The 18,017-nt window shown below is 41.6% G+C and overlaps 3 protein-coding genes across 3 annotated transcripts; all 3 read right to left on the bottom strand.

Annotated features, from left to right (window-relative positions):
* Positions 1 to 2,932: 2,932 nt before the first annotated feature.
* LOC122686242 (interferon omega-1) lies at positions 2,933 to 3,520 on the bottom strand. Its single transcript, XM_043891416.1, has one exon. It carries the CDS (start codon positions 3,518 to 3,520, stop codon positions 2,933 to 2,935), a length of 588 nt encoding a protein of 195 aa, XP_043747351.1.
* Positions 3,521 to 8,353: 4,833 nt separating this feature from the next.
* On the bottom strand, positions 8,354 to 8,926 carry LOC122686243 (interferon alpha-1-like). The gene has a single exon (XM_043891417.1). The coding sequence runs from the start codon at positions 8,924 to 8,926 to the stop codon at positions 8,354 to 8,356; it is 573 nt and encodes a 190-aa protein (XP_043747352.1).
* Positions 8,927 to 16,830: 7,904 nt separating this feature from the next.
* LOC122686240 (interferon omega-1-like) lies at positions 16,831 to 17,600 on the bottom strand. Its single transcript, XM_043891415.1, has one exon. It carries the CDS (start codon positions 17,512 to 17,514, stop codon positions 16,852 to 16,854), a length of 663 nt encoding a protein of 220 aa, XP_043747350.1. The 5' UTR covers positions 17,515 to 17,600; the 3' UTR covers positions 16,831 to 16,851.
* Between the last annotated feature and the right edge of the window lie 417 nt (positions 17,601 to 18,017).

Below are 18,017 nucleotides of genomic sequence, written 5' to 3'. Positions count from 1 at the left end.
TCTAACTTTAAAAATATGCTTATAGACCATAATAATTGATACTTTCATCCAGTTATTCCTGCATTTCCAATTTCTAATTCCTGTTTTTCCATTTATTTTCAAGTTCAACAAGTGCATTCATATCTATCCCAAGCATTTTACATTTATTAACATACTGTCAGGGCTTCCCAGGTGGATCAGTGGTAAAGAATCCACCTGATAATGTAGGAGCCACAGGAAACAGGGGTTCAGTCCCTGGGATGGGAAGATTCCCTGGAGGAGGAAATGGCAACACACTCCAGTATTCTTGGTGGGGTAATCCCATGGACAGAGGAGCCTGGTGGGTAAACCCATGGGGTCACAAAGAATTGAAGCAAGAGTTGAACACCACTAAGCATGCGTGCAACATACTTTCAAACTTACTGTGTTTCTTTTGTTGTAAGCAAAATGGTAAGCCTCCTATGAGCAAGCTGTTTTGGTTTTGTTTTGTTTGTTTATTTATTTGGCTGTTGTGGGTCTTAGTTACTGCATGCAAGGTCTTCCATCATCCTTGCAGTGGGATCTTTAGTTTCGCCTGTGGAACCTAGTTTCCTGACGAGGGATGAAACCTGGGCCCCCTACACTGGGAGCTCAGAGTCTAAGCTACTGGACCACCAGGGAATTCCCTGAACAAGCTGTTTTATTTCTAGATGGGTTTATGGAGGGTTTTGGTAGAGCTTTATTAACTTTTACCATTTGGTTTAAAATAGCATCCTGCCAAATTAAACTGCATGAAAATCTATAATCTTTTTGTGTCAAAATGCTTTCGATTTCAGCACAATGTACGTTATCACTTGATACTATATCTTTTAATATTTGGTAGACATCTTTAGTTTGTGTGTGAGCTGCCACGATTGTGCATGACCTTGATACCCATCAGATGTCTATATATGTTTTTAATATGGACTTTAGAATAGGAAAACTGAAAAAATACATTTATCCTGTGTACAGTACTAAAAAAACTTATCATACTTCAAGTCACGAAAGCAATGTGTTGATGACTGAACTAAAACTATGAGTTGAATAAGGCACAAATTCAGCATAATGATTCTTGAGGGAAATGAATTGTTCATCATTGCATGCACATCTCTGTCTTTCCACTCTGACAAGTCCATCACAAAGTAATATTATTTACAAAAATGAGAAATTGCCATTTTAGCCAAATAATGATTTAAAATAGTCAAATATTTAAAATAATCATGTTTCTGTCATTTCCTACATTCTTCAAAATAATTCTCAGAAAACATATTTCAAAAACATAAAAAGGTATGCACAGAGATAGTAAGCTACACTTTCCTCAAAGTTCCACCTTATTTCTCTCCTCTACTTCACAAACAAGTTCCCAAAATCATTGTCTGTACACAGTGCCCTTAACTCCCCTTCCTCTTCACTTACTCCCGTCTGGTTTCTGCCCCATTAATTCTACTAAACAAGATCCCGCTACGGTCACTATGGCGTATGTTTCAGGCTCACTGGGACAGTTCAGCCCTCACCCACCCTGCAGACACCACTGCGTCTTTGAAACACACTCCTTCCCTTCAGTAGTCTCTCCCCTGTTCATCCTTGTATCCTTCTCACCGCACTGCCCCCTGCCTCAGTGCCTGTTGCAGACTCTCCTCTGCCTGGCCCTTAGTACTGAGGGTATGAAGGATTAGGTTTAGGTCCTCTTCTCATTGTCCATTCTATTTATAAGTGACCACATCCATCCCCAAGTCCCTATTACCGGACACACAACGCTGCTGCTGCCGCCGCCAAGTTGCTTCAGTCGTGTCCAACTCTGTGCGACCCCATAGAAGGCAGCCCACCAGGCTCCTCTGTCCCTGGGATTCTCCAGGCAAGAATACTGGAATGGGTTGCCATTTCCCTCTCCAAGACACACAATAAAGAATTTCAAATCAGTAATTATACCTGTGACATTTGTTTATTGTAGACCCACTTGGCTAACAACCAATCAGGCTTCTACACACACTTGCCAGGTACCATAGAAAAGGGATCCCTCTTTTTCCCCTGAAAATTACCTGTAAAAATTACCTGTAAGTATCTTCTGATATGAGAACCCAGTTTTCCATTACTTCTTTTTGTATTTTTAATATAATCGAAATTTTTAAAAGACACTTTATTTTTATGTATGAGACTGAAAGTTTCAACATAGAAGGTACTGAATTAGATTTATTTACCAGTGTTTCTTGAAGGCAATTCCACAATCTGCCACTTTGATACTCAACTAATACATATGACATGAACTGAATGAATGAATGAATGAGTAGATAAGTGTTACCATCAATTACTCAGTTTTGTTTAGAAAACTGAAGATTGAATTTAGGGGTTAAGGATAAGCAGACTCAGTGTCTACACAGAGACACTGAGTTGTGTCTACAGCACAAACATGTTTCCAGTGAGGCAGCGTCACCTGTGGAGAGTTCTTTGATCAAAACACAGGATTTTCTACTTAAATACTCATTGCTGGATTAGTTCATTTTTGTGTGTATTCAATCATTCAATAAAAATATATTTGGAAATGCCATCCACGAAAAGAGAGCAGAATAAATTTTATCTCACACAAAAAAGAAAACTAAGAGTTTGATAAGAATTTAATAAATAAAAAATCAAATTTAATGAAATGGAATGCTGACCATATTTTGTAAATCTTAATACAATGTGAAGGCAAACACCCTTGTATGAAAATAGAAATATGACAAGAAGAAGTATAAATAAATAATAAATAAATCAGGGAAATAATCGCTTAAGAACTGATGACCCTAGAGCTAAGTTTTTAACATCCTTGCTTAATACTACAAAATATATGTTCAAGTAATTCAGTAAATTTTGTGGCTAAAGCAGAATGCTAGTCTTCTAAAATGACTACAAGTGAGTGTGCAAGGCTGATGTGGCATCTTAGTCAGTGAGAGTCATGTCAAGGTGAGTTCTGATCTCCATCCATCATTCTTAACCTTTCTTGCAAGCTGGTTGATGAAGACAAGGATCTCATTATCTCCACTCTGACAATTTCCCAGGCACAGTCGCTGTATCCCTTCTCTTGCAGGTAGACATGGATGCCCTGGAAGTACCTCTTCACAGCCATCGTGGGGCCCATCCTTCCCAGGGCAGAGTCTTCCTTTCCCATCACCTGCCCCAGGCAGGCATCCAGGTCGTCCAGCTGCTGATGGAGTCCCGTGCGGAGCTGCTCCAGGAGGGTGGTGTCCCAGGCAGCAGAGGAGCGCTCTGTGTGGAAGAGGTTGAAGCTCTGCTGGAGCATCTCGTGGAGCACAGAGATGGCCTGGGCCTCCAGCAGCTGGCCACCCTCCACCATCTCCTGGGGGAAAGCGAAGTCCATTCTGTCCTGCAGACAGAAGCGAGGGGAGAGTCTCCTCATTTGGCCCAGGAGCCTGAGGGTCTTCCTGCCAACCAGCACGTGGTTCTGAGACAGGTCACAGCCCAGGGATCCTCCCGGGCCGTAGCTGACCAGCACCAGGGCCGTCAGTAGAGACAGCACGAAGGCCATGGGGAAGATGAGGCTGCTGCTGGGCTGGCTGAGATGGTGTCTGGTGGAACCTTGAGGTAGGTTCTCTGATGCCATGCTTTCTAAGCAAGGCCATTAAATAGGGAACAAGGTAGTTTTCATTTTCTAGTCATTTATGTACACTTGTACTTCCTTTTTTGATTTTCATTTATGTATTCACAATATGATCAAAGAAAATGTCATCAATCTAAACTATTAATTTTGCATATTTCCCAATAACTTCCTATATGCCCATTCAAATAGATATTTATCAATCATATGAGAAAGGTCTTTTTCTTAACTCAGGAGTGATGTATGTTTGTAATTACACACATTATTGCTCCCTGTCTCTCATGCATATATGTTGCTCTCCTCTTGTCCAGGAACACATCTGTAGCCCTGATCTTAGGCTCTATTTTTCCCTCTACTTTACATGGGAATCCAGGCTCCCTCAGCTCTGTGGTTTCTGTATTTCTAATATTTACCAGTTCACTCTGTTAATTAAGCTCTTTGAAATAAATGATGGTTTCTCTTTAGTGTTCAATTTAGAGAAGATTCTGATTATTATGAGTCCATGAGCTGCTCCCATGTTCCTCTTCCTTCTATAACATGTTCCTGCAGGTGCATGTGGTTGTGCTTCAGGGAGCCACGAGGTCATGATGATTACAGACATCGCCCTTTCTTCCCACCATTTTCTTCCTGGAGACCTATCATCTTCCACAGGCTGGTCCAATACCCCAACCAGAATCCTGGTTCTTCTCAGGGTACATGGGTGTGGAGACTCTCATTCCAGGATGATTGTATTTCCCCAGCAGCACCTCACTCACAAGGGAGAGATCACATGGAGCCACAGCCTGTCCTCGGGAGTGACAGAGTCCCTTGATCACCTGTTGGACTCCCTCCCTGAGGGCAGGCTCACCACATCCTGAGGACTTGAAAATCTCCTATCTGTGGAGGGCTTGTTTATTTGTTGGGACAGTAAATCATCTTCCTGAGACCCCACCCTGGAGTGTTTATGTGAAGGACCCGAGTTCCCAGTGGTGACCCCTCTTCTCCCGACGCATGTCCCCTGGTGTCCTAAGTGTCAGTAGCTCTAAGGTGCTGAGAGCTAAAGTGTGTTTGTGCAAGTAGACAGAGGAATTATCCAACTGCAATTATTTCACCTTTTCACCTTTAGTAGAGAGATAATTTTTATTTAACAAGTATAGATTTTACCATTCTACTCTCTTAATTTTTTGAACCCGTGTGATGTTCAGAGTTTCTGAGTTGAGGGGTGAGATTCAGTGGTGTTGCTGCCTCTCATCGGAGTTCATGTCACAGAACCTAGTGAGCTTCGGTTGTTCATTCAGTCAGTTGATTCCACTGGGCTTCTTTGTTCCTGTCTCTGTCTTCCTCTGAGAATGCAGGGCAGTGAGACTCACGCTACTCAGTCAGGGAGAAATAGCCTTCTTTCTTTGCTCATGGGTGAGTCTTCAGTTCAAGTTCTTTTAATTTATATTGACATACTGGACAAGATTAGTCTCACTGCTCCTGCTCTAGTCCTAATTCATGATGAGGTGAGAACCATAAAAGGAAGTGAAGAAAGCCAGAGGGGCTGTATCTCTATCATTTTCAAGATTTTAGGGGATTTTGTTTTTCTTTGCAACTTTCCTAGAAAGTAAACTTCGAGATGAGTTTTGTGGGCAAAAAGAAAACAAATGTAAATCTGAGTATCATGAATACGAGAGAAGGGAAGTGGCTTTCCCCTGACACAGTGACGTATTCTGAGTTAGCAAACTTCAGTGCAGCACAGCTGGGGACAAGCTGAGGCAGAGGGGAAGGGTGAGGCCAGTATCAACAACAGAAAGTGTGGGACACAGCTGCTTCTGCCAGAAACTCAACAAAGGAAAAGTTCTGGGCCAGTTGACTGCCCTTTGCTTTGCAAGGTCAGTTACCTCATTTTTCTTTCATTTAATCCATGTAAGATCAGTTTCAGGAGAGAAGGAAGAAGTCACACCCATCAGCTCATAAGAAACTGACAAGCAGAACCTCAGTTGGTATACCACTAACCCTCTCTGGCAAGATCGTGGAGACCAGCCTTGCTGAGCATCTGTCCTGGTGATAAACCCACTCAACAATGAGAACATGCTTTCTGAAAGCTAGAACTAAACAAAAGGGAATCAGATGATTCCAAATATCCTTATGTTAATCTGGGTAATTGTAATCATAATATTAAAAAGTAATAACTGAATTTTGTTTGCTACTAATGGACTTGCCATTTTAAGCTCTTTAAAATATTAACGCAGTCCTCTCATTAACCCTATTTGGATGACATCATTTATACAACTGGAGAGAAACATCAGTCTGGAGCATTGAACTATTCCCAATGTACCAAATACAAAGGTACATCTAAGGAGCTTTACAATGATTTGTGTGAACAATCCCATTAAAAAGAGTGAAGGGTTCAAATGAACATGTTGCTGGGAAACCAACAAAGTAAATTGAAGGAGGAGAATGAGATGACAAAAGCCCTTAAATCCCCTGCAAATGCTCAAGGGTCACTGTTAATGGTTTTGTAGAGCAATAACGGAGGTAGTGGTCATGTATGGATGTGAGAGTTGGACTGTGAAGAAAGCTGAGCACCGAAATATTGATGCTTTTGAACTGTGCTGTTGGAGAAGACTCTTGAGAGTCCCTTGGACTGCAAAGAGATCCAACCAGTCCATCCTACAGGAGATCAGTCCTGGGTGTTCATTGGAAGGACTGATGCTGAAGCTGAAACTCCAATACTTTGGCCACCTGCAAAGAGTTGACTCATTGGAAAAGACCCTGATGCTGGGAGGGATTGGGGGCAGGAGGAGAAGGGGACGACAGAGGATGAGATGGCTGGATGGCATCACCAGCTCGATGGACATGAGTTTGAGTAAACTCCGGGAGTTGGTGATGGACAGGGAGGCCTGGTTTGCTGTGATTCATGGGGTCGCAAAGAGTCGGACACCACTGAAGCGACTCAACTGAGAACTGAACTGACTGAAGGGAGGTAGTCTTATTCTAGAGTAATCTCTGTAAGGTCTAATGAAAATAGACAAAATTACTATTAAGTATTTAGAGGGGAATAGATTTTTCTGCTAATTGGAAAAAAAAAAAATGAATTGGACTTTCCTATTGGTCAGGATCTGGTGCTTTCACACTGTGACCTGGATTCAGTCCCTGGTGTGAAAAATGAGATCCTGCAATCCATGAGGCAGTAAATCTAAGATTTTATGAGTGATTTCTTCAATGAGATATAGTAAAATAACTTTATTAACCCTATAAGAGCTACCCCTGGGATCTTTGTGTTTTAAACTCTTGACTTTTCTCGTGAGTTTAAGAACAAAGGAAGAGCATTAATTTCTGGCCCCATGAACTCTGACTTTTCTCCTTCAAGATGACAGCTAAAATGTCACTTGGCATCTTGTTCCACAGGAATGAAGTCGCTACCCACTGCGTTCCCTTGCCTCCAGCAGGCTCTGATAGAAGTTCAGGGTGGAGATCAAGAAAGAGGCACTCTGTGCTCTGGGAAACCAACACAACAGACTAGCAGAGAGTTAGATAATTTTCCTGAGAAAAATTTATGAACACAGTTTTTGCAACTTCTCATAGGTAGAAGAGCACTAAAATCATTCATGGAGATATGTGTTCCTACTGACTGTCAGCCACCTTCTACCAAGTGGTGGCATGTAACCCCTTTACCACAATCACATATATATACTGACCCCCTCTAAAACCCTGGAGCAGTTCCTCAGAGCTGAGGAGAGTCTGTCCTCTTGGCTATAATCCTCAGTAAGTCCACCCAAGAAACTGAACTCTCGGCAGTCATGTTGTCAGTATTTTTTCCCTTGACAAGAATCCTTTGTGGTGTTCCCTCCCTTTTAAGGTTGAGGTCATAGGACTCAATTTTAAGTCCTTTTCTCATTTGATGCTCTTTTCCCATTTGATTAGTTTTTCTGTTCCATGCTTTCTATTTCATGGAATTGCTTGTAAATTGCCATCTCCAATATTCAATGGACATTTGCACTGATATGTTTACTAATTACCTATGGTAGTTAACTTTTTATATCCTCTCACAGCTTGGCCCACATTCCGCTGGCAGTATTCCAATTTTCTCCCTTTTATTGCAGAATTCAAGCTAACTGATATTCATTTCTGCTACTAATTAGTCCTATTTTTAAAATAGTTAACATTTTAATATGAATTAACTGATTTTTGATTTGATATAATTTCCTTTTTAAAAAAATCAAAGAAAAAAATCAAAGTTACAAAAATGATTGAGTTAGTTATGTTTATATCTAGGTCTTGAGGGCAACACACAACCTGGCTAAGGGAAGTGTATTTTTCATTCTAATCTGCATATTAAAAAATGGTTCAAGGACTTGTGAAATAAATTAATCAAGTTGTGCATTCAGCTTGGTGTTTCTTTTTTTTAAAGAAAAAAGCAAAGGATGCTTTTTAATAGTAAGAATTTAGTGAATAAAAAAATTATAGGCTGATTAAATACAGAATATGTATTTTCCCTTAAGTATACATACATATTATATGAACAAAATAATTTGAGTAAATATAAATAGATAAATAAATATTAAAATAGATAAATGTTCATGTAGATAAATAAGTAGATAGATCAGCTTGAGTATCTGTGAGGGATTAGTTCCTGTACAGTAGAATATGATATCCTTTAATATTCCTGAAAACCTTTCACAAATTGATTCAGTTCAGGGTATGGTGACAGCAGAAATGAGAGTCTTCCACATGGCCGTGCAGGAGGCATGTGGTCTTGTTGGTCTGTGAGGATCATTTCCGTGTTGAACCAGGTGTGTGTCAGTCCTTCCTCCGGAATCTCTCCTGCAAGTTTGTTGAGGAAGAGAAGGCTCTCATGACTTCTGCTCTGACAACCTCCCAGGCACAAGAGCTGTGTCCCTTCTCTTGCAGATAGAGAGTGACTCTGTGGAAGTATTTCCTCAGAGCCAGGCTGGAGTCCCCCTTGAGCAGGGGAGCCCCTTGCAGCCCCTGCTCCTGCCTCAGACAGGCTTGCAGGTCAGTGAGCTGCTGATCCAGTGCAGTGCGGAGCTTGTCCAGGAGGCTCTGGTCCCACGCAGCGGCCGAGCCCTGAGTGCTGAAGAGCTGGAAGGTGTGCTGGGTCACCTCGTGGAGCACAGAGATGGCTTGAGCCCTCTGCAGCTGGCTGCCACCCAGCGCCTCCTGGGGGAATGCGAAGTCATTTCTGTCCTGCAGGCAGGAGGAAGGGGAGACCCTCCTCAGTTGTCGCAGGAGCATCAGGACCCTCCTGTTGGCCAGGCTGTGGGTGTGAGGCAGGTGGCAGCCCAGAGAGCAGATGGAGTTGCAGCTGAGCAGCAGCAGCAGGGCCAGGAGTAAGGACCAGGCTGGGGCCATCGGGGACCTTGGGGATGCTGCTGGCCTGGGGAGGTGGGTGACTCTGTGAACCTGCTCTCTAGGTTCCCTGAAGACCTTCCTTCAGGCTTGTGTCTTAAATAGGAGCCCAGAGCCCATGGTTTCCATTTTCTGAAAGTTCCCTCTTGCTTTCTACTTTTGTTTTTGATTTTCAATCTGCACTCTTCAAATGGGTTAGGACAGCATTTTGCAAACGTTGTTTTCACTATTGCCTCCCCTTCCACTATCGACAGAGTCTTCTGAGATATTTTTTTCCTAATTACCCCCACCATGAAATTTTGACAACACAGTTATGCTGTGGATCCGTCTTTGTACTCCATGCGTATCTTTATATATAGAAAAAGAAAGTGCAAAACTTACTTGCTGTATTCACCCTCGGGTTAACAATGCCAGAAAATGAAAGGTGTACATTAAATGCAAAAGCTGTTGAATTTTATTTAACTTTATGAATGAGTTTGAAGAATGACTTTTAATGGAGGATATTTACTTATATAAATAGTAATGTACCAAACTACATATTCATATGAAATTCATTTAAAATGTATAATAATACCACAGTATCAGTTCAGTTCAGTTGCTCAGTCATGTCCAACTCCTTTCGACTCCATGAATCACAGCACGCCAGGGCTCCCTGTCCATCACCAACTCCCAGAGTTCACTCAAACTCATGCCCATCGAGTCGGTGATGCCTATAGAGACTTAAAAATCTTTCAAAACTCAAATTCATTGAAAATCTTAAATTATTTTCTTATTATTTATTTTTAGGTACTTTTAACTTTCCTTCATATCAGAAACCAATTTTTAATTCCCTGGATACTCAATATTCTTCTCTGCTTTATCAACATTTCTTTCTCTTGACATGCTTATGGATATTCTTAACAACTTTGATAGGGATAAATAATAAAATACCATGATATCACTCCAGTGGCAGAAAGTGAAGAGGAACTAAAGAGCCTCTTGATGAGGCTGAGGAGACTGAAAGACTGGTATAACACTCAACATTTAAAAACCTAAGCTTAGAGGAAAAAAAAAACCTAAGCTTATGACATCTATGGCGAATAGATGGGGAAAAAGTGGAAATGGACAAGTTTATTTTTCTTTGTCTCCAAAATCACTGTGGGCAGTGACTTCAGCTACAAAATTAAAAGACACTTGCTCCTTGGAAGAAAAGCTATGACAAAACTAGAAAGCGTATTAAAAAGCATAGACATCACTTTGACAACAAAGGTCTGTATAGTCAAAGCTATGGTATTTCCAGTGATCTTGTGAGAGCTGGACCACAAAGAAAGCTGAGCGCAGTAGAATTTTACTTTCAAATTGCATTGCCTTAGAAGACTCTTAACAGTCCTTTGGTCAGGAGGGAGATTAAACCAGTCACGAAATCAAACCTGAATACTTTTGGAAGGACTGACGCTGAAGCTGAAACTCCAGTAAATGAGTAAGTGTTAGTTGCTCAGTCGTGTCTGATCTTTGCGACCACATGGACTATAGCCAGCCAGTTGCTCTTCTGTCCATGGAGTTCTCCAGGCAAGAATACTGGAGTAGGTTGCCATTCCCTTCTCCAGGGGTCTTCCCAACCCAGGGATCAAACTCGGGCCTCCCGCATTGCAGGTACATTCTTTACCATCTGAGCTACCAGGGAAGCACTATACTTTGGCTATCTGATGTACAGAGCCAACTCACTGGAAAAGTCCCTGATGCTGGGAAAGACTGAGGGCAGGAGGAGAAGGGGACGACAGAGGATGAGACGGTTGGATGGCATTACTAACTCAATGGCTATGAATTTGAGCAAACTCCGGGAGATGATGAAGGACAGGGAATCCTGGTGTGCTGCAGTCCATAGGGTCGCAGAGTCAGACAGGGTTTAGTGGCTCAAAAATAACAGTAAAATTTCCTTCCATTGAACCCTGAATGGCAAGCTTCTCCAGGCAACTGCAGGAGGGCGAAGGTCTTTTTCTCGGGTCCCTTTGGGAAATGCCCACTTGGGAGAGTTTGCAGTTCTGGGCTCTGCAGACAACCAGGGCATAGCATCCTCAGTGAGCCTCTTGATACTGACTTACTGTCGGGGAAAAAGCCTTTCTTTTTTACAGGGAGCCTTGTCATAGCCGTGCCAGCGACAGTGTTCTCTGCTGGAATATGGAACCTTGCATTTTCCGAGCCTTCCCTAGAGTTTTGTGCTTTATTTTCCAGGTAGGATTCCACTTACTGAGGGGTGTCAGGTGCGGAGTCAGCGAGTTGGGTCGATTTTACAGATTCGGGTCCTTTCTGGTGTGATCCAGTGACAGCTCAGAGACAGGGAACGTGGCAGTGGTGATGGGACCTCTGGAAGGTGTCCAGGATGCCCTGGGGTGAGTCAGAGGGTGGCCACCACTAGGGCAAGGACTGCGGAGCTGTGATTTTCTGTTTTAAGAATATTTATCCCTGTGCAGAGTAAATTTTAAAAAATCTTCTTGGCCTATCATGGATAAAAAGAAAAGAAAGGAAAAAGAATTTAGAACATGGAACCAAAAGATCTCTTCTTGAACAAGTTGGCAGGAAAACTCAGGAATTAAGGGAAAATATTTTAATTGTCTAGATGCTGAAATTTGCTGACTTTCACAGATATATGAAGTTAAGCAAATTGGTTAATTTCTTTCCCCCTCTCTGACTTGTTACTGATTAAAAGATTGGTTTATGCAAATATTTAGACCAAGCCATGGATAGGGAACAATTGGCTAAAAGATTAAATGCCTTAAAAAAAAACAAATTAAAAAAAAAATAAATTAAAATTTAAAAAATTATTTTGAGTATTTTTTTCCATTATCCCTTAGGAAGAACCTGAAGGCAGAGCATTCTTTCCTATTGCCTCATATTTCTTGATGTTTCTTTTCTCTCAAAATACTTTTAATATCCTTAAGATGGGCCATCATTCTTCTCTGTTTGATCCAGACTCTATGGTCTTTATTTGTGAGCACAGATTATCAGCTCCTTTTGTTAAGAAGGGGACTGAGAATAATTACACATGACAATTTGTTCTCTGTCATGTGTGCTTTGAACATGAAATATTTACGTAAAACCTCAACTAGTGTATTGCAGGAGCTAAATTTGCCATGCCCTATGCCTTAATTCAGGCTGCTCTAACAAGGTCCCAAAGACTGGGTGGCTCATCAGTGATAGACGTTTATTTGTCATAATGGTGGGGCTGAAGTGTGAGTTCAGGGTACCAGCAGAGGGTTCTGGTGAGAACCCTCTTCTGGGTTGCAAACTGATAGCTTCTCTCTGTCCTCCCATGGTGGAGAGGAAAGAGGAAGCAAAGTGTCTTGTGAGTCTCGTAAAGAGAATAATCCCATGCTTAAGGAAACCCTCCTCATAACCTCATCTATTGGAAGTGGATGAGCAAATTAGAAGTGGTCAAACAGGAGATGGCAAGAGGGAACATTGACATTTTAGGAATCAGTGAACTAAGATGGACTGGAATGGGTGAATTTGACTCAGATGACCATTATATCTACTATTGTGAGCAAGAATCCCTTAGAAGAAATGGAATAGCCATCACAGTCAACAAAAGAGTCCGAGATGCAGTACCTGGATGCAATCCCCCAAACGACAGAATGACCTCTGTTCATTTCCAAGGAAGACCATTCAATATTACAGCAATCCAAGCCTATGCCTCAACCAGTAATGCTGAAGAAGCTGAACTTGAACGGTTCTATGAAGACCTACAAGACCTTCTAGAACTAACACCAAAAAAGATGTCCTTTTCATTATATGGGACTGGAATGCAAAAGTAGGAAGTCAAGAAACACCTGGAATAACAGGCAGGTTTGGCCTTGAAGTCCAGAATGAAGCAGGGCAAAGGCTAATAGAGTTTTGCCAAGAGAACTCACTGATCATAGCAAACACACTCTTCCAGAAATACAGAAGACTCTACACATGGATATCACCAGATGGTCAATAGTGAAATTAGATTGATTACATTGTTTGTAGGCAAAGATGGAAACGCTCTATACAGTCAGCAAAAACAAGACTGGGAGCTGACTGTGGCTCAGATCATGAACTCCTTATTGCCAAATTCAGACTTAAATTGAAGAAAGTAGAAAAACACTAGACCATTCATGTATGACCTAAATCAAATCCATTATGATTATAAAGTGGAAGTGAGAAATGGATTCAAGGGATTAGATCTGATAGGCAGAGTGTATGAAGAACTATGAATGGAGGTTCGTGACTTTCTACAGGAGGCAGTGATGAACACCATCCCCAAGAAAAAGAAATGCAAAAAAGGCAAAATGGTTGTCTGAGGAGGCCTTACAAATAGCTGAGAAAAGAAGAGAAATGAAAGGCAAAGGCGACAAGGAAAGATACACCCATCTGAATGCAGAGTTCCAAAGAGTAGCAAGGAGAGATAAGAAAGCCTTCCTTGGTGATCATGCAAAGAAATAGAGGAAAGCAATAGAATGGGAAAGACTGGAGATTTCTTGAAGAAAATTAGAGATACCAAGGGAACATTTCATGCAAAGATGGGCACAATTAAGGACAGAAATGGTATGGACCTAACAGAAGCAGAAGATATTAAGAAGAGGTGGCAAGAATACACAGAAGAACTGTACAAAAAAGATCTTCATGACCCAGAGAACCATGATAGTGTGATCACTCACCTAGAGCCAGACATCCTGGAATGTGAAGTCAAGTGGGCCTTAGGAAACATCGCTACAAACAAAGCTACTGTAGGTGATGAAATTCCAGTTGAGCTACCTCAAATCTTAAAAGATGCTGCTGCTAAAGTGCTGTATTCAATATGCCAACAAATTGGGAAAACTCAGCAGTGGCCACAGGACTGGAAAAGGTCAGTTTTCATCCCAATCCCAAAGAAAGACAATGCCAAAGAATGTTCAAACTACCACACAATTGCACTCATCTCACACGCTAGCAAAGTATTGCTCAGAATTCTCCAAGGCAGGCTTCAACAGTACATGAACCATGTACTTCCAGATGTTCAAGCTGCTTTTAGAAAAGGCAGAGCAACCAGAAATCAAATGGCCAACATCCGTTGGATCATTGAAAATGTGAGAGTTCCAGAAAAACATCTACTTTATTGACTATGCTAAAGCCTTTGACTGTGTAGATCACAACAAGTTGTGGAAAATTCTTCAAGAGATGGGAATAGCAAACCACCTGATCTGCTTCCTGAGAAATCTGTATGCAGGTCAAGAAGCAACAGTTAGAACTGGACATGGAATAACAGACTGGTTCCAAATAGGAAAAGGAATATGTCAAGGCTGTATATTGTCACCCTGCTTATTTAACTTATATGCAGAGTACATCATGAGAAATACTGGACTGGATGAAGCACAAGTTAGAATCAAGATTGTCGGGAGAAGTATCAATAACCTCAGATACTCAGATGACACCACCCTTACGGCAGAAAGCGAAGAACTAAAGAACCTCTTGATGAAAGTGAAAGTGGAGAGTGAAAAATGTGGCTTAAAGCTCAACATTCAGAAAACTAAGATCATGGCATCTGGTCCCATCATTTCATGGCAAATAGATGGGGAAACAATGGAAAGAGTGAGAGGCTTTATTATTTAGGGCTCCAAAATCACTGCAGATGGTGAGTGCGGCCATGAAATTAAAAGACATTTCCTCCTTGGAAGAAAAGCTATGACCAAGATAGATAGCATATTAAAAAGCAGAGACATTACTTTGCCAACAAATGTCCATCTAGTCAAGGCTATGGTTTTTCCAGTGGTCATGTATGGATGTGAAATTTGGACTATAAAGAAAGCTGAGCACTGAAGAATTGATGCTTTTGAACTGTGTTGTTGAGGAAGACTCTTGAGAGTCCCTTGGACTGCAAGGAGATCCAACCAGTCCATCCTGAAGGAAATCAGTCCTGAATATTCATTGGAAGGACCGATACTGAAGCTGAAACTCCAATACTTTGGCCACCTGATGTGAAGAACTGACTCCTTGGAAAAGACCCTGATGCTTGGAAAGATTGAAGTTGGGGAGAGAAGGGGATGACAGAGGATGAGATGGTTGGATGGCATCAACGACTCAATGGACATGAGTTTGCGTAAGCTCCAGGAGTTGGTGAAGGACAGGGAAGCCTGGCATGCTGTAGTCCATAGCATCAGAAAGAGTCGGACACGAATGAGCAACTGAACTGAACTGAACTGAACCTCATCTAAACCTGATGATCTCTGTAATATCTCACCTTCTGCTATGATCACATGGTGGGTGTACATTTCAATATATGAATTTTGGGTAGACACACACATTAAGTCTGTAACATGATAAAAGAAGGTACCAACGTGTTGTGTTGGTGGCAATGATTCATTAGAATATATTTCATTCTTGATATTTATTTGAGGATAAAAACACATTCCTTGATGTTGCCGTCACTTTTTGTGGCACCTTAGTCCTGAATTGATTACTAACTAAATGTTACAATGCTACTGTGAACATGATTACCAAGGACCTACCAGACAAATTCCACAGACTTTCAGTCTTTATAAAAAATGATGTTGACACGAATACAAATTCCTTAGCCCTTAAAAGGGGTAATTAATCCTTCCAACATAGTTGAAACTGAGTTGTAGATATTCTCATTTCCAAGAGCCACCTGGTAAGACTTTATTTGAGTGAAACATTGTAATAAGGATATGGCAAATCCAGGTTTCAAAACCTAATATGTCAGATTCCAAGCCCCACCTCCCTATCTACACCATAAACATCTGTGCAAACTGCATGTATTGAACCATCACTTATTTTCCTATTTTACTAACATACATTGTGCCTTTGTTGTCTATACCTCACTGTTATAGTACTTTATATTTTCATTAGTTTATTGTCTATCTCCAAATTTCTAGATAAATTGAGCAGTTTACAAATTTAGAAATAATCCTGATTGGTTTATATAATTAGCAAAATGAAACTATCAAGTGGAAATTATTTCTGAGAGTCTAATGTGATTGAGAAGGGGATGACAGAGGATGAGATGGCTGGATGGCATCACCCACTCGATGGGCATGAGTTTGAGTAAACTCCGGGAGTTGGTGATGGACAGGGAGGCCTGGCATGCTGTGATTCATGGGGTCGCAAAGGGTCGGCCACAACTGAGTGACTGAAATGAACTGAACTGAACTGAATGTGGTTGACAAAATTAATAATTCTAATAATTATGAAATAATCATATTTAACTGACCATATAGATTTACATAGATTGCTGAGTTAGTCCTCATCATAAACTATAGATATGTGATAGATAAGACCCCTGAGAGTTATAGCCCCTGCAGGAGATTGGATTACAAATATTTCCATGAGCCTCTGTAGAAAACAGGCTTCCCTCGTGGCTCAGTGGGTTAAGGATGCACCTGTCCATTCGGGAGATGAGTGTTGGGTCCCTGGGTTGGGAAGATCACCTGGAGAAGGGAATGGCAACCCACACCAGTATTCTTGCCTGGGAAACCCCATGGACAGGGAAGCCTGGCAAGCTGCAATCTATGGGGTCACAAAAGAGTTGGACCTGACTTAGGAACTAAATAAAAACAGTAAAAACTTAAGAAATTCACCTTGATAACAATTTAATAAATAAAAGAAATTACAAATGTAATGAACTAGAAGTGTAAATGTATTTTCTAAATTTTAATATGGTGTAAAAATTCTTTTATATGAGAAATTAAATATGAGGAGATAAAAGAATAGATATAACTAAATAAATAAGCAAGCAAATAATAAATAACTTCAGTGCAGTCATTGCTTAGGACTGAATCCCCTTAAGCTGAATACATTTACTTCCTAATACTGACAAAGTACTAGTTGACTTAATTTAATAAATTTTGTGATTAAAGCAGAAACTGGAGTCTTCTGAAATGACCACAGGTGGGTGTGCAAGGCTGATGAGGCATCTTAGTCAGTGAGTCATCTCAAGGTGAATTCAGGTCTCCATCCATCATCCTTAACCTTTCTTGCAAGCTGGTTGATGAAGAGAAGGATCTCATGATTTCCAGTCTGACGATTTCCCAGGCGCAGGCGCTGTATTCCTTCTCTTGCAGGTAGACATGGATGCCCTGGAAGTACCTCTTCACGGCCAGTGTGGGGCCCATCCTTCCCAGGGCAGAGTCTTCCTCTCCCATCACCTGCCCCAGGCAGGCATCCAGGTCGTCCAGCTGCTGATGGAGTCCAGTGCGGAGCTGCTCCAGGAGGGTGGTGTCCCAGGCAGCAGAGGAGCGCTCTGTGTGGAAGAGGTTGAAGCTCTGCTGGAGCATCTCGTGGAGCACAGAGATGGCCTGGGCCTCCTGCAGCTGGCCGCCCTCCACCATCTCCTGGGGGAAAGCGAAGTCCATTCTGTCCTGCAGACAGAAGCGAGGGGAGAGTCTCCTCATTTGGCCCAGGAGCCTGAGGGTCTTCCTGCCAACCAGCACGTGGTTCTGAGACAGGTCACAGCCCAGGGATCCTCCCGGGCCGTAGCTGACCAGCACCAGGGCCATCAGTAGACAGAGCACGAAGGCCATGGGGAAGATGAGGCTGCTGCAGGGCTGGCTGAGATGGTGTCTGGTGGAACCTGGAGGTAGGTTCTCTGATGCCATGCTTTCTAAGCAAGGCCATTAAATAGGGAACACGGTAGTTTTCATTTTCTAGTCATTTCTGTACACTTGTACTTCCTTTTTTGATTTTCATTTATGTATTCACAATATGATCAAAGAAAATGTCATCAATCTAAACTATTAATTTTGCGTATTTCCCAATAACTTCCTATATGCTCATCCAAATGGATATTTATCAGTCATATGAGAAAGAGCTTTTTCTTAACTCAGGAGTGATGCATGTTTGTAATTACACACATTACAGCTTTTGTCTCTCATGCATATATGTTGCTCTCCTCTTGTCCATGAACACACCTGTAGCCCTGATCTTAGGCTCTATTTTTCCCTATTACTTTACATAGGAAACCAGGCTCCCTCAGCCCTATGGTTTCTGTATGTATAAGTGATTTACCAGATTACTCTGGCAATTACAGTCTTTGAAACAGAAGATGGTTTATCTTCAGTGTTTGATTTAGAAAAGAGTTTGATTATTACAAGTCCATGAG

This window comes from Cervus elaphus, chromosome 29 (genome assembly GCF_910594005.1).
Source record: "Cervus elaphus chromosome 29, mCerEla1.1, whole genome shotgun sequence".
Taxonomy (NCBI): Eukaryota; Metazoa; Chordata; class Mammalia; order Artiodactyla; family Cervidae; genus Cervus; species Cervus elaphus.
The sequence above is the reverse complement of the archived record's forward strand: the minus strand, read 5'-3'. Positions and strand labels throughout refer to the sequence as shown.

What these genes read in the sequence shown, in the direction of transcription:
- LOC122686242 (XM_043891416.1), bottom strand. Translation starts at nt 3,520, where the DNA reads ATGGCCTTCGTGCTGTCTCTACTGACGGCCCTGGTGCTGGTCAGCTAC.
- LOC122686243 (XM_043891417.1), bottom strand. Translation starts at nt 8,926, where the DNA reads ATGGCCCCAGCCTGGTCCTTACTCCTGGCCCTGCTGCTGCTGCTCAGC.
- LOC122686240 (XM_043891415.1), bottom strand. Translation starts at nt 17,514, where the DNA reads ATGGCATCAGAGAACCTACCTCCAGGTTCCACCAGACACCATCTCAGC.